Source organism: Nansenia antarctica (assembly GCF_963989245.1).
Source record: "Nansenia antarctica genome assembly, chromosome: 10".
Taxonomy (NCBI): domain Eukaryota; kingdom Metazoa; phylum Chordata; class Actinopteri; order Argentiniformes; family Microstomatidae; genus Nansenia; species Nansenia antarctica.
Genome location: NC_137680.1, coordinates 16,272,575 through 16,294,102, shown reverse-complemented (window position 1 = coordinate 16,294,102; position 21,528 = coordinate 16,272,575). Strand labels below are relative to the sequence as shown.

The following is a 21,528-nucleotide window of genomic DNA, read 5'->3' as shown; positions in this document are numbered from 1 at the left end:
GTTGGGCCTGGGTGGCTCAAGTTCAACTGTAGACCATCAACTATTAAGAGAGAGGGAAGGAAAGAGTGCACATGACTCATTTAGTCAAACATGTCTAAAATCACACAAGTTCAGCTTCATCAAGACTTGGGCAAGTTACTGTTGTATTGAAAGTAATAACGATGGCTAGTTAAAACCAACAAAACGTTAAATGTTTATAAAAACACAGAGGTTGTTCACAGTGGCATGCATGGTGCTCTGGACAAGGCACAGTAGCAATTCATAGTCATAAATGGCACGGGTACTTTTGGCAGTGGAAAAAGGATAATAAACCGGGCTGACCCTGTAGTGGAAAAGTACCATAAGTTTAGCTACACCCCTTCCACCCTCACTTGACTACCCAGCAAAGCACCACCCCAAGCTGCCATGCCCATGTAGCCTAGTGGATAGTCAGTCAGTGGTCAGACCAGGCCTGGCACGAAACGTCTTAGCACTTGCTTGACACATCGACGAAAAGTTGGTCACGGTTAAGCTTCGAGCAATACACTTGACTTTGACCCGTACATCCCACCGATTAGGGATTCTGATTTACTCCACAAGTTTGTCATTTCACTTACCGAAGCGAAACTAGGTGGAGTACTTTCCAAGAACACAAGACGAGTAATGAAAACAACCGGAGAGGAGAGGGTCCCTGGCCAGACCCCCCGGTCCTCCGGAGCGGAACCAGCTCGCCTGAGTTCAACAAACGGGGCCGCGAGAGACCATTCAGTCTGGCCAAGGCAGAAACTGTTTCTAAAACGATATATCTCTGTTCAAACGGGGTGCGCAAATAAACCGCCAACCTCTCAAGCGATAGCGGCTTTTCCTTCCCACTTAGAAGTTGTGCGTGTTGATAGTGGCACCGAACTGTTGTTCCACCGTCCAGAGAAGAAACGAGCTCTCCGATAGGCTCGTTCACAGGAAGCCCGCGCGAGCGTCGTCGTCGTCTGTAGGCGGGACATTGAGAGAAAGAAGCTATTTCATTGGACTACGATCTAAAGCCCCTACGAAACACTCCATCGTCATTGGATTGTTTTCCTGCCATTTGTAAAATGTTGAGACCAGGCCACTTTTGAAAACAATCATCAGCTGTCAAATCTGCCCTAGTGCCCTTAGAAATTATATTGTTATATCACAGTACTTAAGTTGCACATTTTGTTTAGGTTATAATGCATCGCTCAGAAATGTTAGTCACATAAAAGTTTCCAATCAAGTGATTATTCTGGGTACTCTTCCAAAATAATGGCCATAATAAGTGTAGCAAAATTGAAAAAGAATTGGAGATCCCGTTCTGAACAGAGCAGCTGTAAGATGTGCTAGACTTGCTCACAGCTGCTGGGAGCCTGCGTGTCCCTGTTGTTCCGTTCTCCAAATATATGGTAAATACAAAGTATGGGATCTAGTAGGACATGTGTAGTGCACTAAGAGTTACCTGGATATGCGCGCTTGAGATAGACTTTCATTCAAGAGGCAGAGGAACCAAAACAAAGCTTACCAATTCTCAGTACAGGAACATGTGATGCCTCTGAATCATCTGCTATTATTGAAATGGCTGCTTCACGTGGTCGGTCACTCATGGGACAATGTGTTACAGGAATGATAATGCTCTTAGGGCACTGTACTGTGATCATGAAGGAAACACTTTCTACATACGTGTTTAATTTTATTCATTTACAATCCACCATCTGTTTAATGGCACATCATAAGGCTTGAAAATAAATAAAAACAGTAGAACCCAAAAAACATGTCGTCAATGCTGCTTCATAATCCGCCAAGACATTTTTATGAATGACCTTTTCCTGGTGCTACTAGAAATGAGGAACCTGACATGAATGAAATTTAAATCATAGAGCAACTCACTGAAAACATAAAAGACAACACATTCGATATGATATAGGGTGCAGGGCCAGGCACTGTCTTTCCTTGTTGACTTAATGAGAGAAAAATCAGAGGCAAAATGTAAGTCTATGTTCTGTAAGTGTAAAAGATCAAAATATTGCTAAAGAGTTGTCAAAAAAAGGGCCCCATATGTGAAATGGACAGGGAGGAGAAGTGTCTGCATTAGTATTACTCATATACTCAAATAACATTGTTCTCTAGGAGGAAAAATGCCATCACAGCACTTCATTTTCTGGCAAGGGGTTGAGTGCCCGAGAGGAGTATATTCTGTGCAGGGGTGGCTGTTGAAGCTGACTGGACTCTGCAGTGTCACAATGTTCTATGAGAGATGAGGGAGGCAGGAGGTGACCATGCCTGGACCCAGTTCTGGGAGGGTCCAGTGGAGGAAAGAAATACCTGAGACAGCACAGATGGAAATAAAACAAACAAATGGACAGAAAAGGACAACGATGGAATACAGAGAAAGGAACAAAAAAACAGAAAGATTTGAGAAATTAAAATAAGGAAAGGGGAGGGATCAACAGGCTGTTGTAGGAAGAGGTAAAAAGAGGTAAAAAGAGGTGCAGGGGCGTGCTCAACACAAATCAAAGGATCGTGTATTCAGCCAAGCTCAAAGTATAAAAAAAGAACACATATAGCCAAACCATGACAACCAACTATTTAATACTCTCATCATCAAATTGTGAATCTTCTTTATTGACTCAATTCAACATCCATGCCCATGAGCATTCACTGAGTGTAGTGTCCTGGACATTCAGAGCTACGCCGTTATCTCTCAAATCAACCAACAATCTCTCGACCTATCAGGAACACGTATTCAATCAATGTCTATCCTTTATCTTAAATGCACAGGCTGGCAGAACATGCTGTGAGGTAAAGGGGATATTTTTATTTATTAGTAATATGCAGGCCGATGTAATGTCTTTGGAGAGGTCAATCGTCGCAGGGGAGGGGTAAAGGGGGTTCTCTTGCCATTCCTGTGTGTATGCAACAAGCAGCAAAACACCAGAGAACTCCATTAGACCCAATATAACACAGGGGTAACAGGGATCCTGCTGAGATGGGACAATAAAATGAGCAGACCTTGGTACACACAATTTACATAGTGTAGAATTTCATTTAGACATATTCATGAAAAATCAGAATCATTCAGATGCATTTGTTTGAGTTTTGGCAAAGAAAAGGACACAGCTATAATTGAATCCAACTTAAAAGCCACATACAATGCCCAGGCCCCAGTTTCCAGTTCCACAAACCAGGGGAAATTAGACGTATTACAAATTGGGAATTGGAAGATTAAATATAAGCTCAGCCACAAACCAAAAACAGACAAGTTATTGCATGTTATTATTGGGATCTTTTGCATTATCAAGGGACAAAGCACTGGCAGATTCATCAGCCTGCTGTGTTATTACAAATGACCAACAGGTTAATAAGGATTACCAGATTCCATTCCAGCTGTTCTATCATGCAAAGAGTTTGGCCACAGTGGTTTGAGGATATGAATACAATTTACTTTTGGTCACTCTAAACTGCAAAAGGTTTAAAGAATAAAAAGAAAAAAAGGAAACTGAGAATATTACAGTACACAGACCATTTACTTGAACTAACCAATTTAGACTTAGTAGAACTGGAAAATGTATTTGATTAATGTGATGAGAGAAATACATCAGATGAATGAAAGGTGTGATTTAGCCAGCCTTCATGTTTATCTGGTGGCAAGACAATATCATGTGAAACTTCATATGATGACGACAAACATGTTTAAATATAATTAATCTAAATTTGAATATCTATTGTAATATATAAAAGCAAAAGAAAAGAAAATGCTGTTGTTCCCTCAACCTACAATTGTGCTTCTGATTCCACATCAGACCTCAAGGTTTGTTACGAAGAAAAAACAAAAACAAAAAAAACCATAATTGTAATTTTGTAAATTCCACTAAAAGGTAAATGCAAATCCACTGTTGTAACATACAAATATTCCTCTTGTGAGTAGCAAACCTAAATAAAGAAACACACATGGCCTGTGTGCTGGCCCTTGCTGGAAGCCAAGCTCTTTGCATGAGTGCAAACTTGGTCAGTTGGCCCAGTTGCAGTGTAGCAGTCCCAGGGTGAAGCAGTGTGAGTCGTAGTTGCTGTGACCTCCTAAAGCAGCACCTACCTTCCTGCTGCTGAACCATTCAGTGCGTTTTGGGAGGTCTGAACAGTGGACCCCAACACTGTGTTCATCGCACTGGGCTGACCCGACGACCCGTTCACAGGACTGCCATCGCCTTTCAGAATGCCGGTGCACTTCCAGTTATCCATGTAGTTTGCTGCAGAAGAGAACATCGATATCACACTGCTAGATAACCCAAGTGATACAACAGAAACTAATATGCCTCAAGCGATCTGTCGAATCCTCACCTTTCCAAAGCCGCACACAGCCGTCATCACCAGAGGAAGCAAGCAGGGTGCTGGTTATGTTCCAGCTCACACGCCAGACCTGAGAGTTGTGGTTGTCAAACTGTGCCACAATCTGTACCTGTAACTTTGTGGGTCCCGTAGAACTGCTTTCTTTCCTGTCAAATAGAGCCATACAGAAAAATAGCAATGAAAAAACAAACAATAGCAATCCAAAAACAAAGGCACAAATGAATTAGACAACTCTGAATAGGAACTTTACGAAAGATCCACTCTCCTGTGTGCCTCTAGTAGTCCGTTTAGTAAGAGAGAGTATAAAGGATGTAGAATGTTCACACAAAATCAACGTTGATCCACTCACCTCATGGGTACCAACTTAAAAATTCTGACATCTTTGGTCGCAATGGCAAGCACATGGAAAGACCTCCCCAGGTTCGGAGCGAAAGCAATGTCATGCACCGCGTCAGTGACTGTCATCAGTGACTCTGCTTTGGCATATTTCCTAATTGAAGATAAAATATGACAATTTCACAACAGGCTTGCTTGGTTGTGTTTACATTCACCAAATATACTATGTGGTCCAGACTGACCTTGTGTTTTCATTGTACTCATAGATCAGAACCTTCCCTCCATATGTCACATTGCTGTCATCACTCCCCACTGCAATCATTGGCGGGTGGGCACGAGAGCTAGGTGGCAAAGACAACAAAACAAAAAACGTCTTAGATTTCATTTGTCATTCTCAGCAAAGCAGTATATTTAGGTTTAGGGTTAAACAGCAGAGGAAAATGTTTAAAATAAGTTGTAGTTTTTAGCACATTTGCTAAACTGCTGTATAGCTTCAAATGTGTTCTCATCAGTGTCATGCTCACAAGCAATTATGTCTTGAACGTGACACAGGGGTGTCAAAATGTGTGCAGAGGACACAATTATCAGAGCTGCCAATGAGGGGGTGTTTGGGGTCTCTTGGCACCATAACAGGCTAGAGGTGCACTATTAATGGCTGCAGTGCATAATAGGTCATGCTAACTTAAGCTTACACATTATAAATTGCACATTGAATTGATACCACAAAGATGTCTATGGCTGACAAAGAGGACAGAAAATTGGAGGGTGTTCCAGAACAGTATGCGTCTATATATGGGTGGTAAAACCTGGAGGGGTTCCAGGAGATGCAGCTGCAGCTGAGCTTGCAGGAGATCTCGTGCTGAAGGGACCACTGGCTCAGGTTCATCACATCTGGCGCCTCGTAGATCCTGACCACCCCGTCCGCAGAACACGTGGTCAGCATGAGTCCCATGTGTTTGGGGGCAAACTTCACATCCGTTACTGACGTTCTGCTGTCAACTAGTGTGGTCCTCTTTATCTAAATGGGGGGGGGGGGGGAAATGATTGATCAAGACAGGAAGACTAAAGGACAATATAGTAACTGCATAATGCCTCTGTGTTGTAGTCTCTCAAAGACCAATCATACAGCCTAATCTTGAGAGTTCAAGTTCACTGTTGTACAAAAAAATTGAAACTTCTATCTATCTATCTATGTAATTGCCATACAGGGCAATGTTTACATCCTATGTCGTTACTATCTCCTTAAGTCAGAGGTAGATTTCAATGGTGCAGGAATCTTACCCAGTGGCTCTGTCCCCGCTGTTTGTCATTAGATTCCCCTACAATCTCCTCCCAAACAGCAGCTGTACGGTCGAAGGAGCAGGAGGCCAGCACCTGTCCAAATTCTGGGTGTGCCCATGTCACACGCCACACGGACCCACTGTGTGTCTGCAGAGAAGTCACAAACCTCATTATCAGCACCTTTCTAAAACTGAATTCCATCTATGCCCTGGTCAGATGGTATGCAACCGTGTGTCTATCTACAAAGAAAAGTTATGTATAGAAAAATGTGAGGGACTATGAGCTGCTTTTAACAGATACTTTCAGAAACGCCTCCCTGTGTTCACTGTTGTAAGAAGTAGAAAGGCTTGCCTTCCAGCTGGCGGTGCACTGCCACTCCCCACTTTCGCTTTTGTCCCAAACCTGAGAGGGAACAGAAATGCACTTGATTATTTTTCATCAATCAATCATGAATCCACATCTATTATGAATGAATGAATGAATGAATGAATGAATGGTCTTTATTGTCATTGCTATAGTACAGGTACCAAACAACGAAATTTGGGAGGGGGGGCTCCCCTGGTGCTAGGAAAGAAAAAAACAACTAAAAAAACAAGAAGGGAAAGGAGCTGGTTTACATAAATAAAGGCTATGTACACTATCCACTATACTATACTGTACAGATAAGACGACTAGGGTTGTCATATTGCACATAGTGTTATTGCACATTCATTTAAAGTGTCGCAGTTTGCAGGCTTGAAATGTACACATTTGTGCCTCAGCACTACACCTGATTTTTTCAATCCAGCAGCTGCCATTATTATATTATTATATCATCACTCAGACCAGATGACATGGGAACAATTGCAAAGTAAACTGAAGAGTTGCCCCCATGCAACTAGCATCACTGTCTGGATTAACTACACAAGAACATGCTAGAACACTACTGTAGATTGAGAACAAGCTGGTTCAGCCTTGTTCTGGCACTAGCTGGAGTATGTCTGTGTGGATATTGTTTACATCCTAGCATCGCTAGCTAACACAGCATGGCTAACTAGACAGCAAACTGCAACTGAAGTCTCAACATTTAGTTGGATAGAATCGATTCAACGGCGGCAGCAGACGTTTCATCCACTTGTAACACGTGTGTTTGTTCAAAGGTGTTCAGCTCAGTAACAATGTGTGTCAGTAGTAGCTAGCCTGGGCTAACACATAGCAAGCAAGCTAGCTGACAGGTTAGCTGCTAGCTAGCTGTGTTACTTACCTTGACACTCTGATCACTGGAACAAGTTGCCATTCTCCGACCGTGGAAATCATAAGACACATCGTGGATGAGGTCTTTATGATCTGCTGCGATGCTACGTGCCACAAACATTATAATTGGTGAGGAACCTGAGCTAAAGGGAAAGACGTCTGAGCTAACACTTTACAACAGTGGAGGCTTGCTGTCATGTGGACCCCCTTTGCATTGGCGCCAAGCAGTTCATGGTGCGTTCGTAAACTTGCTCTGAGAGCGCCGGAGCGCACACTGGGTTCAACGTCACAAAGAGACCGAATGATTTGATTGGACAAGAGGCATTCCATGAGTGCTGATCAGATTTCCAGAGCGTGTTTACGAACGCACCCTATATCAATGCCTGTTCGTTCACATACTGACCACAGTGGGGAGCAATTACCAAATGTATAATGTCATGTAAGTATTTCCACTAATCAATTTGTAAGACAAACAAAGAGACAATTTAAAACTCATCATGTTTAATAATGGAAATGCATGCTCCAGGGGATTTTGATCGACATGATCATGGAGTTAACTTCAGACAGACGACGACAAACGGTGTCTAACTTCACTCTCCGTAGTATTTTATTGACAAGCAACTCTCTGCTGTGTTGCTAAATAATTTTTATGAATTTTTGCTTGACATTGAAATGAATGAATACATTAATATTTTAATGTTAGTTGATGAATCTATATATTTGTATATATTGTATATATTTGTATATGTATTTACTTGTTTAAATCTTACAGTAATTCTTATATTATTTAGTCATTTTGTTTATCTTTGTTCTATGCCCCATTGGATTGTATGGTTTATTCTTGTTTTATTATGTAGTGTATATTATTGCTATTGTGTGTTTTATTGATTACTATTGTTCTATTATTATGTTTATGCTGTGTGGCTATGTTAAAGCACTTTGAGCTGCAATGTTTGCAGGAAAAGTGCTATACAAATAAAAGTTATGATTATGATTATTATTATTATGATTATGGTTATGATGATGGTGATTATTATTATTAATAATAATAATAATAATGATAATATTATTATTAATGATAATAATAACATGCGTATTATTATCATTATTATTATTAATAATAATATTCGTATTATTATATTATTAATAATAATATGATTATTATTACTATTATTATTATTATTGGTGTTGTGATCATTTTGATCATCTCATCCCATGTCATTGACGTAGCTAACCTCCACCATCATCTTCATCATCATCATCATCTTCATCATCATCGTCATCGTCATCGTCATCTTCGTCATCAGTTGGGTTGACAGTCTCCGTTCTGCTGGACTAGATCTGGATGGCTGTCAGAGAGGGCTAACTCACTTAGCAACCTAGCTAAGACCTTCACAGAGGAGAACATTTCAAGACTGGTATAACAAGTGTCCCACGACAGACATCATTGGAGATGGATCAGGAGTTTGAGGACATAGATTCGTCGGGACAATGGCAGAACCTGTACAATGTGAGTCTAAGGCCTTCATGTTCCTCTGTGTCTGATCGGAGGTTAGCTGGTAGCTGCTACCTTAGCTAGTCATTAGGCTGCTCTCTCTGTCAGGTACGACTTACTGGCTGTTTAGATATCTTATTAGCTAGCGACAGAACAGACGTTACTTGATATCGCACCAGAAACATTAGTTTCAAGTGAAAAATACTCGTCCATGTTGATAAACTAAATAGCCTCACATTCAGCACCAGACAGACTCACACTTCCGGACAACGTGCTGATCAACACTAACTGGCTCAGTTCTGAGAAGTGGCCCAGACTTCCCACAGACATGTGTGCATGTGTTACCATGGAGCAGAGCAGATTACCACTGCCAGCATGTCTCCAAAGCTTTAGCGGAATAACCGTGTGGCCAGAGAGCAGTTTTACCTACACTGTCACAAGGATTATGCCTATTTATCACATTTTTCTGGAAGATATAGCCAGGCTATTTGCTAAACACAGAAATATTTAGGATTCTATTATTACACAACCAGTTTATGGGATTTGATGCGATTACAAATCCTGTCTGTCAGAACAAGCAAGGCACATTGTCTTCCACACGGTTTAGTGAATCCCCTGTCAGATGAATCAGTCTGGCTCCCTCATACCGATGTTATGTAAATGCTCATCAATGAAGCTGACCTGTTTCAGTCGAGCACTGAGCAGTGAATATATACCCAATATAGCTTGTCAGAAATAGATGAATAAGATTGCTGAAAGCTTGTTACAGTCTGAGACGTGTCTATCTAATATAGCCTAATAAGCGGGGCATGTTCTAATTTAGCCCATCAACTGTATATATTCTGCTTTAATTTAGTGCAATATGCATTTGTGACATAAATAACTCACATGACCAATAATAGATTATAGACTATGTATTAGAAACTCTCCCTGTGAACTCAAATAGTCATGGATTCAAACTAATTCAGGCTTCTGATTTCATTGCTGTAAGTGATCAGACTGGTTTGGTTTGTCTGTTTGTCATTGTTTTTGCAATGACAACCATGTCCAGTGTCACTGAATTGTATTTGGTTCCACAGGAAATTCGAAACCAAGCCAGTGAATATCCATACAAAGTGGCAAAACATCCAGATAATCGAAATCGGAATCGATATAGAGATGTCAGCCCCTGTAAGTATCTGTTTGTGTCTGTCCATTTAGCAAGTCACTCTTTTATTAAGTAGTCTTCCAGTCCTCTTTGTGATTCATATGTGCACCTTGATGATCAGGCCATTATGGATATTGGTTCTGATGAGGTCATTCTTACACTGCTTGCATTAGCCTACTTGTGTAATGTAATAAGTGAAATATAGTAATTACTCATTGTTCATATCATAATGACCCAGGTAGACACCAGTACAGTGTAGCAATGAGTCATTACAATGCTTGTTGTGGTGTACTTACAAGATAAATTAAACAGTAATACAAACACGGTAATGTAACAAACCATTGAAATATATTTTGTCTCAATTTTTAGATGACCACAGTCGTGTTAAACTTGATGACTCTGAAAATGACTACATTAACGCAAGTTTAGTCATGGTGGAGGAAGCCCAAAGAACCTATATTCTATCTCAGGTAAGTGGATAGCAAATTATTTATTTAAAATGAGTAAGAATCACAGACCTTACTGACCTGATGTAAATGAGTAAGTATCACAGACCTTACTGACCTGATGTCAATGAGTAAGTATCACAGACCTTACTGACCTGATGTAAATGGTATTTGCATAAGTATCTAAATTATGGATGTCAGGTTTTGGCTGTTGCCCCCACAGGGCCCCCTAAGGAACACTTGTGGCCACTTTTGGTCAATGGTCTGGGAGCAGAGTTCCAAAGCTGTCATAATGCTCAACAGAGTCATTGAGAAAGGATCTGTAAGTACATTGGCATCCTACTTTGTTTGACAGGCCTCTGCATGAGATTGACACCACACACTAGGCAGCACATACAAGCGATGACTTGTAGTCTGGTAGTCAATAATACAGTTTGTTGTGTCTGTATTTAAATATTGCTCATTCTGTTGTGACTTTAAATTGCCCAAGAAAACACTTTATCAATAGAAACACATTTAATCTTGAAAGAAATAGCTATGTCAAAGTGCAGCTTAAGTCTAGCCCAACCACAGCTGATTCGGTGTAGCAACACTACTCTGTTCATTTAATCGTTGCTACTTCAGGTTGTTCCTTCATCCTATTTCAGAGGGTGACCAAGTAGACACCTATCAGGTGTTACAGAGTTGGATTTATTAATTAATGTATCTTTCTCCCCATAGGAAAAGTGTGCACAGTACTGGCCAACCTCAGAAGAAAAGCAAATATTTTTCACAGACACAGGGTTTGTTGTGACATTAGTTACAGAGGACGACAAATCCTATTACACAATACGAGTGCTGGAATTGCAAAACACAAAGGTGAGCACTTGAAACTATTTGCTTCGCTTTCAATCGTCTATGGGAACATTTCAACAAGTAAACTTTTACTAAGCTATGATTTGCTCTCCCCCTGTGGCCTTGGTCAGACAGGAGAGACCAGAGAGATCTACCACTTTCATTACACCACGTGGCCAGACTTTGGTGTCCCAGAATCCCCGGCCTCCTTCCTCAACTTCCTGTTCAAGGTTCGAGAGTCAGGCTCATTGGGGCCTGAGCACGGGCCCTCAGTGGTGCACTGCAGTGCTGGAATAGGACGCTCAGGGACATTCTCATTGGTCGACACCTGTCTGATTCTGGTGAGATGATAAGAATTCAAGTGATCCAAGACCCTGAACAAACCCATGTTTGTTGAATGCACAGATTAACTGTGTCTCCAGGGCCCCTAAATGAACAAGTCTCATGTCACGTACTGTCCCTCGTACCACCTTAAACCACTTTTTATTTTGATGTTAATGGCGCACTCACCACTTCTGTGCAGATGGACAAGAGAAAGGACCCCTCCTCTGTCGACCTTCAGAGGGTCCTACTGGACATGAGGGAGTACCGCATGGGCCTGATCCAGACCCCAGACCAGCTGCGTTTCTCCTACCTGGCAGTCATCGAGGGCGCCAAGTGCATCATGGGAGACGGCTCTGTACAGGTACCTACATACGGGAGGGATGGCTGTTGTGAAGGTGTGGATAAATTGCTCATTCTGTTGTGACTATATCTGAGCCCTGCCCGGGAAGTCATGAATTATTTGCAGGTCTTATGGACATTTTACTCCACACAAAGGTTTTTTATCTTCCTTATCTAGAGTTCTTTGGAGGAAAGAGGTTAATGCCTCTTGTTGCTGATGCATACTGTATGAGGAGGACCTGTTTGTCATTTAAGCACTTGTGTCCCTTCCATGCAGAGAGAGTGGAGAGAGCTGTCCAAAGAAGACAAAGAGCCAGTATGTGAGGCCCCCCCGCCGCCCAGGCGACCAGTAGACAAGCCCAACGGCCAGCCTGTCCCCTGTCTGGAGCCAGAGACTTCTACGTCTGGCGATGACAGAAAGGAAGAAAATTGGACAGCGTCTCGCAGTACAGATCATGACCCGGCAGAGGGCACTGAGAAGTAAGCATACAGCTCAGTACTGTGTATTGTGTCTTATCTTGTGCATGCTGTCACAATTACCAATCTGGCTATTCTGCCTTAGGCACCTACTGAAACTGGTAGTAAACCTTTCGTTGGGCAGACAGACATACTTAGGTACAATACGTGTACAGTATGCATTATTGAAATGTATTGATGACCGTATAATCCAATGTTCATCTTATTTCAGTCTCCGAAAGAGACACAGGGAAGAGAGGATCGCCAGCACTGCCCAGAAGGTACAGCTGATGAAACAGAGACTGACGGAGACAGAGAAGAGCAGGGAGAACTGGCTGTACTGGAGACCCATCCTCCTCAATGTGGGCGCTGGAGCAGCCCTGGCTGTGGGCTTGCTAGTGTGCTGGTACTTCTCCCAGTGAAGTCCTGTCACTTACTGACTTGACTGTCTTTTTTTGCACCTGTACCTGGGATATGGTACTCTTTAAGTAGATTCTGATGGTCTGTTCATAACAGGGGTATTTATTTCTTAAGGTCAAATGTCAGAGCGCTGGATCAAATTAGTGTATATTTTTCATGTAAGATCTTAATGGTAAACATCTCAGGATCTTGGTGCCACCAGTGATGAATGTACTGTATCATACACTTTGGAAACGAAATGTACTAAAGGCTCAGTACAAACAAAGGAATAATGTTCTGATTTTATTTTTGCATTCTTTATTTGTAAAGGTCGGATGTTTATTGTTCATTTATGAACATTGCATTTCAGATGGTGTGCTCACTGTACCTTCGGTCCTGCTACAGGCTCAAAAGTGAAAAGGAAAGTAGAGGTCAATAACAATAGAAGTTTTTGTTTCTATAATGAGAGTTGTACTGTGCTTATGAATGCATTTAGATAGACGTTCTCCAGAACCTCGATTGTTCTTCCGTTGAGTCAACAGGGCATGGAAAGGGCCAAGCATATTTTTTTGTGCGAGTGCTTGTGGTCAGGTGCTCTGTATATGGTTCAGATTTTGATAAAACATGAATCTGTTCATTTATTTTCTTTGATGTGAACAAAAATTCGAAGATTTACTCTCGATAGGATGAATCAGATTTCAGTTGGCTGATAAACACCCACTGGTTGGGTCAATCTTTATTTTCCGGTTATTTCATTGTGAGAATCGAGGGGATTCTCATGTCTTGTCATACCATGCAATATGATGTGACACGTTTTGGTAACCTGAAGTAGTGTTATTTTAGTTTGCTTTATTCATATGATTCAGAATGTATTTTTTATTGAGTCTATAGCCTCTGATGCCGTTTAGGAGATAAGGATAAGTGGTATACACCTTTAGTCTGGCTTTGGTCTCAGTATTGCAGCATGGATAGAGAACATCTTTGTATGAGTACATGTAAGAAATTAGCCTGTTGTTCAATTGAATGACTAGTGGATTATAGATTTACAGGGACCAATATAAAAAGATGTTATGTTAGTAGTGCAATTCACAGGTTTGGTCAAAGCACCGGGCATTTAATTCTCTGTATGAGATTGGTTGTTGTAAGTAAATTAGATGACAAATTCATGTGGATCTACCATTCATTTGTTGGTTTAAAACAGATACTTTAATGTGCCTTTAAGAAAATCATATGGTTAGCTTCCATAGAGAAATTATTGGGAATTTCAGCAAGTTTTCCTACTAGGACCATTATGTACGGCAAAATTAATTTCTCACCATGAGTAGTCATTGGCCTGAATAGTGTTCCACATTTTTGCACTTCATCGAACAATATAACTGAAATCTGATACAGTGTTGTATCAACCATATTTGCATACCAAATGTTTTGTTAGCATGTCCTAACTCCTTGTGATAGAATGATTGATTGTGATAAAACACTGGATTATTATCTACCCCTATTGGATGTGGTTTAGGCAAGTCTTACTTGCCATCTAAGAGCATTGACCGTAACATTCCATTTGTTTTTGTTTTTTGTTGTTTCACATGAGATTCAGGTGAGTTTTTTACACTGTGGAGCTGCAGTGAGAACATGACTGATAATGTTTTGAAAAGCAAACAAAACATACATTTGTTGAATAAAATATTCCTCTTTTATAACAATATCTGGTTGTGTCTGAGTTTATGTATGTTTTGTGTTTATACACCCACATATTAACTACAGAATTACACATCTGTTGCACTGCCAAATACATTTTGTTCTAATGTGAAAGTCTTTTTGGGATTGAATGGTTAAAGGGTCAAGACAAGAGGAAAAGGGAGCCATGTTAGGGGAGCAGAAAGGCTTGGCATGTGAAGGGATAGGGAGGGATGTTCACAAGCTTCTGTTTAATCTGCGCTTGAGAAAGGTCAAAGTGCCCCACAATGATGTCCTCCCACTCTGCTGCCCCTCTCAGCCTCCCACTGATCTGTTAGTCAGCGTTTCGTTGTGGTTACAATTTAAATTACTTGGCTGAGTTACTGCAGGTAAAATTAGATGCTACACAACATTCCCGTTCAATTTATGTAGTATTTCAAGAAGAGGCCTATGGTCATTTAGTAACATAATTTCCCCCAGCCAAGTGGCCAACACGTTAAGAAGAAAAAAAGCTTCAATTTCCCCAACACGAGACTACTGGGTTATATCTGGGGAAATCTCTAATTTGATTTTTGTTGGTAATAATAGTCTGAACATCAGGTCCCTCATCTTCAAAGAAGGACAGAATGTATTTTCGTTACTTTTATTTCTTTTTTTAAATGGCCAGAGCACATGTTATTATTTATCTTTGTTGCACATGGTTGGTTTCTAAGGAGTCAATAAATGTTTTCCCAAATGAGTAAGTGAAGTGAATAGATGAAGGGAGAATATGTTCATCCTCCTTGACCTTTATCTCCCATTCATAATTTGGACAAATACGATAATATTGGCCTGTACAGCTGTAAAAAGGTACCTTGCATTTAGAAATCTAACAAATAAATCACTATAAAACACGTGATCAAAGAGAGATTTGGTGTATTCTAAATAAACCACTGATCATAATCACATGAAGCTTTAGAATCACTTCTACAACTTCAGACTGGTCTTTGAGTCTTTACGTCGTCACTCGCTGACGAATATGCCTATACCAAGAGAATGCCTAACTAAAATGTGAAATATTTCCACAAACTAATACCAAATTAAACACACGCAATTATTTAGTTTCAAAAGTATTACGATACATAACATTAAATATGATCAGGGATATTTTCTGATTGTCTTACATGATTAAGAAGACTCCACAGTGGATGGACCACTTCAGGCAATAACGAAGACACGTTCCCGCTTGCTTTTCCGCCACAGTTCAAACTGACAGGTGTTGTTGACGTGGGGCTCTTATAGTAGAGTGATAACCTGACTATGAAATGTTGTTTGCCAATTCTAGGAGAATAATAGAAGCATGTTCAGGATATAACACATAGAAAGCATGTTCCTTACTTAGCATACTTAGCGATGCTCATTTAGCAGAACAGGTTAGCCCACGTCTCTGAAGATGTCTCTGCCTCCGGAGAAAGCCTCCGAACTGAAGCAGATGATCCACAACCACTTGATCAAGGTGAGCATTTTAATTATGACAACATTCAGATCAACTTATAATACTTGCTTCTGATCGCAAATTGATCAAAGTTGAATAGAAATGTGTAGAGCTCTGTGATTTATTCTCCCCCCATGGTGAGCATAATGCTCTCTTGTAATGCTATAATAATATAACAATATAATATAACAATATTACAGCTACAGTCTTCTTCAGTCCTTGTGGATACAGCCTATATATATATATATATCCTAATATTCTTCTTGTTCTTCTTCTGGGGTCTTGTTCTCACTGCAGTATTTCTCAAGTTCATATTTTTGCAATTGTTACTCTGAAATGGGTGTATTTTATTATCAGATGAACATCCATGGAAAGATTCGGGATGTGTTGGCAGAGACTATAAGAGAGGATCTGGACCCTGGACACCACACTCTCTCTGAGGAGGATTTCTTACGTGCCTTGCAGCGCAGGGGAATTGTAGATGATGTCATGAAGGATCTACATTTTTCAACGGTACTTGGAGGCAATTTTAGTGCACACACTATATTGTCTTGCATCTTCATATCATTCCAAAGTGCATTACCTACTCACATTTTCACCTTGTTTTCTTTTGATAGGGGGTGTCAGACACAGAGCCAGGATCTCCATCGAAGCCTGCTACTCACTTTGTTGACAAGAACGTAACAAAGATTAAGACAAGTAAGCGGAATGAACTCATTCACATTAATCAAGAAGTTGAATTATTAGCAGTCATGCAGTGTCTTCAAGTATACTCTCAATACTGTTCAATATTATCAAATGGCTTTTTGAAGCTAAAGGATTTGTTATGTTTTTTGTTTTTTTTGTCGTTCCAGCCAACATTGACCCAACCAGGAGGTACCTTTATTTACAAGTACTTGGAGGGAAGGCCTTTCTGGAGCATCTTCAGGAGCCTGAGCCCTTACCTGGCCAGGTGTGCTCCAACTTCACCCTGTACCTGCACTTCCGGAACCAGCGTTTCCGTTCAAAGCCCGTACCATGTGCCTGTGAACCGGATCTTCAAGAGGGCTTCCTGTTAGAGATCCACAGAGATGGCATGGGTACATCTGGGGTTTTACCTGTTATTTCACACACCTATTTAGTTTGGATATTGAAAACATTTTCTCCTTTTAATAGCGCTTGCCTTTGAGTCTCACTGGATGCATGCTGGATGGATAATGGATGGATGTAATGTCGTCACTATGTTTCTGCCACTGTAATGCATCTTTTTATTTTATTTTATTGCAGGAGATGGTAGTAAGATGGCAGATGCAACCACAATGCTGTCAATCTGTGACCCAGTGCACCTGGTGCTGATTAAGACAGACACCTCCAGCGAAACAACACTGGTCTCCTCCTACTTCCTGGATTGGCGGACCATCCTTAGTTCACCCAACGGGAAGACCTGCAGGGCTGTTGAGCTGCTGGGAGTTGGTGAGAATCAGAAGAACATACATTGATTTTAAGATTCAAAATTCTATTTAAGATTCACACAAAAGCTAATGAAAGCTTTGAATGTTGTTGTTGTTGTGCTTGTGTCCAATAGGAAGTGAGTCCAAGGTGTCAGCTGGTGTTCTCAATGTAAGCCTGGAGCTCTACCCCCCTCTCACAGAGACTCTGACACCGGACATCATCACCACACAGGTGGGCAACAGTTGATTCTGCTACTGTTGAGTGAAAACTTCAGTTGTATGGTACTTTGCTTCATTCTAGGTAGTATGCTAGAGTAGTTATTTGAACACCACCATTGTTTGCACTTCCATACTTAGCTAATGATTCTATCATATACAAATACCCAGCAATCCCTGGAACGACAGAAGACTGCAGAGAAAGAGCGTCTGTTTCTGTTTTACGCTAAGCAGTGGTGGAGGGAGTTTCTTGAGATCCGTCCTTCACACCAATCCAAACTGGTCAAGATCTTTGCACAGGTCGGTGTGTCACACTCCTTGCTTTCAGGCTGCTTTTATTATAATTACTAGTATGTGCTGTGTATTCATGTTCAATGTTCCTGTTTGATTCAGATTCAGAAAATGTTATTGCCCCAGTCTTGTGCAATTTAGTTTGCAGCTGTATAAAAGACATTACACAACATTATAAAACTCACACACACACACACACGCAAAATCGACTGAGCATGAATAAAAACATAATAAAAGTGCAGCATCAGTGATAAGAGGGCAACATTGAGTCATGTTGGGGCTCAAGTACAGAGTGATCAGTCAGTGCTTTACCTTGTTCAGTCCAGATATTGCCATTAAGCTGACAGTTTTCAGTTTACGTACCCTGTACCATTTGCCTGATCATCATCAGTTCCAATTCTAAAAACAGAGGGCGGTCACAGTCACTTAAAATCGTTTAGTTTTTCTGGAGGAGGTTCCTATTGTAGAGAGAGACGAGGTTGTCACACCGGTTATTTTGGAACGGAGGCTCACTCTCCTGTTGATGTCATTAGAATATTAATTGGTCAGTATCCCAATGTTTTTGGTCGCCCTTCTGCCTGCATGCTCTGTCCACCCTGCATGTACTATGTGACACCCCTGCCTTACCCTGCTTTCATGTGTGTTTGTGTGTCGTGCAGGATGAGAACGGGGTGAACAGGCCCGTGTGCTCCTACGTGCACGTCCTCCGTGCAGGCCGGCTCCTGGAGAGTCCGAGGCAGTCGGCCCGCTTCGTCAGTGTGCTGGGTCTGGAGAGGGCCCCCGTGGTCGGGGGCGGGGGCCGACAGGAGCAGTGGTGCACACTCATGGCTTTCCTCTGCAGGGGCAAGGTAACGGCCTACGACGCTGTCCTAAAAGTCCCTCTCTCTCCCACAAGCCGTAGCCTCGGAGACACAACAACGGTTCTACTTTTGGAAAAGGACGACGCTCCGTGTGTAATTCATTCATCCTATCATTTGAAACTAATTGACTGGTGAAAAGGTAACTTTTATCTATTATGAGAAACATTTTGGATCCTAAAGGTATCTGGGAATTTCCCCCGAGCACAGCAGAATGAATGCTCCTGCTCTCCTCTCCTCCTCGGCAAATGGCAGACACACAGCTCTCACAAAGTGGCCCTTGTCAGGCATGATTTATTGGTTTCATTCCTGGAAAATTAATTTAGCGTCAGTCCCTGCCCTGTTCTGACTGTGCCGTCCATATTAACACTTCTGGGAAGCATCTATCATCCTGCCTTCCCTCTGCACAACCCTACTCCCCTGCTGAATCCACTCCTCTTCACCAGAACATTTTCCCTGAAAAAGAAAAAGAAAAGAAAAGGAGTGGTGTTCAGAACCATCCAGGTCATGGACCAGGCACCAGGGTGCCTATCAGAAAGTAGGCTAGTAGTTGTGCTTGTGTTGCTCATGGCAGGAGCATTATGTCTCAAAATGTCTTGCAGTAAACACCACAATAGTCCACCACTGCAGGTCTAGGTTGAAGAGATGTGTAATGATTCAAGTATATTCTATTCTATTTCATTATTTAGTGTCTGGTAGGTGTCTTGGAAAGTCGGGGCGTGTGTGTGTGACGTAGGATACGCGGTAATGCCAGAGTGTAAGATCCCTTTGTTCCGCGTTTCTGTGTGTCGTGTTTCCAGGGAGACTGTGAGGACCACGCCACCCTCCTGTGTAGCCTGCTGCTGGGCTTCGGCCTGGACGCCTACGTCTGCGTGGGCACCAAGGTGAAGGGCGGCGTGCCCCACGCCTGGGTCATGACCCGCGGGACGGACGGGACCATCACCTTCTGGGAGAGTCTGACGGCACACAGGTGAGACAGTCTGTCACTAAAAAACACCTGCGATGTTATCTCACATCATGTAACCATCGTGTAGTAGACCAACGAACGACGGATGTCAGGTACTGGTGGGACGTCCACACTGTCCTGTCTTCTCCGCCTTCGTCAGCTGATCGCTGCGTTCCTCCGCTGTGTGAACTGCGCTCATACTGGGCTCCTACTGGGCTTTTCTGATCCGAGTGTGTGCTAATGTGTTACCTCCAGGTACCTCCACCAGCCCATCGACCCAGACGCCCCTCCTCTGGCCCCCCAACCCAAGCCCACCTCCCCTTACAGGACCATCGGCTGCGCCTTCAACCACAAAGCCTTCCTGGCCAACTGCCAGCCCACGGACGCCGTGGAGCTGTGCGTGTTCGACTTCCAGAACCAGTCCCGCTGGAAGGCCATGAGCGAGGAGGCCATCCGCTCCGTCTGCGCCCCGGGCTCCACCACCTCCCTCCCCCCGCTGCCCCCGCTCTGCGCGTCCTCCCTGGAGCCCGCCGCCGCCAGCAACCAGCTGGAGCTGGAGATGCGTTACCTGGTGTCTGAACACAGGAAGGTGAGCCGCTCTGGGGGTTGTGTTGTTTTAACATGACAGCCTCGCTCATGTCTCAAAACTCAACCAGAACTCCAAATCCGTTCTGTTACGACGACGAGAAATCAAATCAGCGTCGTTTTCCATTTTACCGTGACATCCGTTATCGATGGTTATTTTTACCAAACGACTTGCTGTGTCCTCAACTGTGGATAATGTCCTGTGTCTCTGTGTCGTGGTGTTTTTCCTGTAGGATCTGGGCATGGCCACCGTGTGGGACGACCACCTGTCCTACCTGCTGTCTGCAGCCCTGTCGGCCTACGAGCTGGAGCGCTGCACGGGGACGTCGTGCGGCAACGAGGAGTTCCAGGACGCGGTCAGGAGAGCTGTCCCGGACGGACACACCTTCAAAGGCTTCCCCATCCACTTCATCCACCGCAACGCCCGCAGAGCCTTCGCCACCTGCCTCAGGTAACAGAGGTGGAAGCATCCGGCACATTATGGGAAGACACCCACATGTCATGTTATGGACCATTATGGACCAAGTTTTTCCTGAACACTTGCCCTGACCAGAAAAAACTCTTAACCTAACTGGACAAAACTGTAGGCTTATTATGTGGTCAGGAAAAACTCTAATGTTCTAATGACATAATAGGTTCTAATGACATTTTATCCAAGCAGATATTTTAGAATACTTGCAGCTCATATACATGCTGCTGGTTTATCAGCTGATGAGTTTAATGAAGAGAAGGAGAGTATTTCTTGTAAGTTTACAATATGACAGGATCTAACGCTACTGCTGTGGTTGTTCGGACAGGTCTCCGTTCTGTGAGGAGATAGCGTGTTGCCGTGGAGATCATGTCCGGCTGGCGGTCCGTGTCAGGGTGTTTGCGTACCCCGAGGCTGCGTGTGCCGTCTGGATCATGTTTGCTTGCAAGTACCGCTCAGTGCTGTGACAGCTGGAGGAGCAGCAGCAGTGGACAAGATGTCAAAGCCATACCACCACTACCCTGCTCCCCCGCCTGTTGAGGACTGTTTTTGTACAATTACAGACTAGAACTCTTTGTTTTGACTACAGACTTTGTTTACACTTTGAGATTTTATTTATTTATTCTATTTTTCTAAATAAATGTATTACCTTCTAAGGGCTGAGTGTGGTTTGGGTTTTTACTGAAATTGATTGTACTTAATATTTTGCTGTTACATTTATTGTCTGATAATATTAAGTTACGCTATTTTAGGACAGATTTTCACTGATTTTTCAATAAATATAGTATAATTGGTCGTTTTTTACCGTCTAATTGATAATGTAGACGAATTAGTAAAACAAAAGTGTAATACATATTTAGAACACTAGATGGTGAGTAAGTATTGTCCTAGAACTATGATGGCATTATGCTTGTATATGACTGAACAAAAGGCTCTCCATTCCTGTCAGCTCAGCCAGCCA

At 42.3% G+C, this 21,528-nt stretch overlaps 3 protein-coding genes across 5 annotated transcripts; 2 read left to right on the top strand and 1 right to left on the bottom strand.

Moving 5' to 3' along the window:
• Positions 1 to 2,070: 2,070 nt before the first annotated feature.
• seh1l (SEH1-like) lies at positions 2,071 to 7,369 on the bottom strand. 2 transcript variants are annotated; one of them, XM_080540165.1, is made up of 9 exons: positions 7,196 to 7,369; positions 6,304 to 6,354; positions 5,953 to 6,099; positions 5,478 to 5,689; positions 4,914 to 5,012; positions 4,685 to 4,825; positions 4,327 to 4,481; positions 4,082 to 4,235; positions 2,071 to 2,313 (listed from the first exon to the last, which is right to left on the bottom strand). In XM_080540165.1, the coding sequence occupies exons 1-9, from the start codon at positions 7,304 to 7,306 to the stop codon at positions 2,133 to 2,135; spliced, it is 1,251 nt and encodes a 416-aa protein (XP_080396291.1). In that variant the 5' UTR covers positions 7,307 to 7,369; the 3' UTR covers positions 2,071 to 2,132. The 2 variants fall into 2 exon arrangements, with proteins under 2 accessions (XP_080396291.1, XP_080396292.1); XM_080540166.1 differs by lacking the exon at positions 2,071 to 2,313 and adding an exon at positions 2,564 to 2,894.
• Positions 7,370 to 8,538: 1,169 nt separating this feature from the next.
• Positions 8,539 to 14,204, top strand: ptpn2a (protein tyrosine phosphatase non-receptor type 2a). Its single transcript, XM_080541374.1, has 9 exons — positions 8,539 to 8,695; positions 9,760 to 9,850; positions 10,197 to 10,297; positions 10,497 to 10,595; positions 10,994 to 11,131; positions 11,239 to 11,448; positions 11,631 to 11,792; positions 12,048 to 12,250; positions 12,459 to 14,204. The coding sequence occupies exons 1-9, from the start codon at positions 8,639 to 8,641 to the stop codon at positions 12,646 to 12,648; spliced, it is 1,251 nt and encodes a 416-aa protein (XP_080397500.1). The 5' UTR covers positions 8,539 to 8,638; the 3' UTR covers positions 12,649 to 14,204.
• Positions 14,205 to 15,731: 1,527 nt separating this feature from the next.
• Positions 15,732 to 21,034, top strand: cep76 (centrosomal protein 76; the record flags this gene model as incomplete). 2 transcript variants are annotated; one of them, XM_080540608.1, is made up of 12 exons in its annotated part: positions 15,732 to 15,794; positions 16,131 to 16,286; positions 16,391 to 16,472; positions 16,628 to 16,852; positions 17,040 to 17,225; positions 17,338 to 17,435; positions 17,591 to 17,719; positions 18,370 to 18,558; positions 19,368 to 19,537; positions 19,769 to 20,102; positions 20,332 to 20,549; positions 20,896 to 21,034. In XM_080540608.1, the coding sequence occupies 12 exons, from the start codon at positions 15,732 to 15,734 to the stop codon at positions 21,032 to 21,034; spliced, it is 1,989 nt and encodes a 662-aa protein (XP_080396734.1). The 2 variants fall into 2 exon arrangements, with proteins under 2 accessions (XP_080396734.1, XP_080396733.1); XM_080540607.1 differs by having other exon boundaries at positions 16,131 to 16,305; positions 16,407 to 16,472.
• Positions 21,035 to 21,528: the final 494 nt, after the last annotated feature.

Bases quoted from the DNA above. Each gene is read 5' to 3' on its own strand.
- ptpn2a (XM_080541374.1), top strand. From the start codon at position 8,639: ATGGATCAGGAGTTTGAGGACATAGATTCGTCGGGACAATGGCAGAAC. The intron at 8,696-9,759 runs GTGAGTCTAAGG...TTGGTTCCACAG, and splicing joins AATGGCAGAACCTGTACAAT to GAAATTCGAAACCAAGCCAG. The intron at 11,793-12,047 runs GTACCTACATAC...CCTTCCATGCAG, and splicing joins TGGGAGACGGCTCTGTACAG to AGAGAGTGGAGAGAGCTGTC.
- seh1l (XM_080540165.1), bottom strand. From the start codon at position 7,306: ATGTTTGTGGCACGTAGCATCGCAGCAGATCATAAAGACCTCATCCAC. The intron at 5,013-5,477 runs GTTTTACCACCC...TTTGCCACCTAG, and splicing joins ATCTCCTGGAACCCCTCCAG to CTCTCGTGCCCACCCGCCAA. The intron at 2,314-4,081 runs GTAGGTGCTGCT...GTGCTGTCTCAG, and splicing joins AATGGTTCAGCAGCAGGAAG to GTATTTCTTTCCTCCACTGG.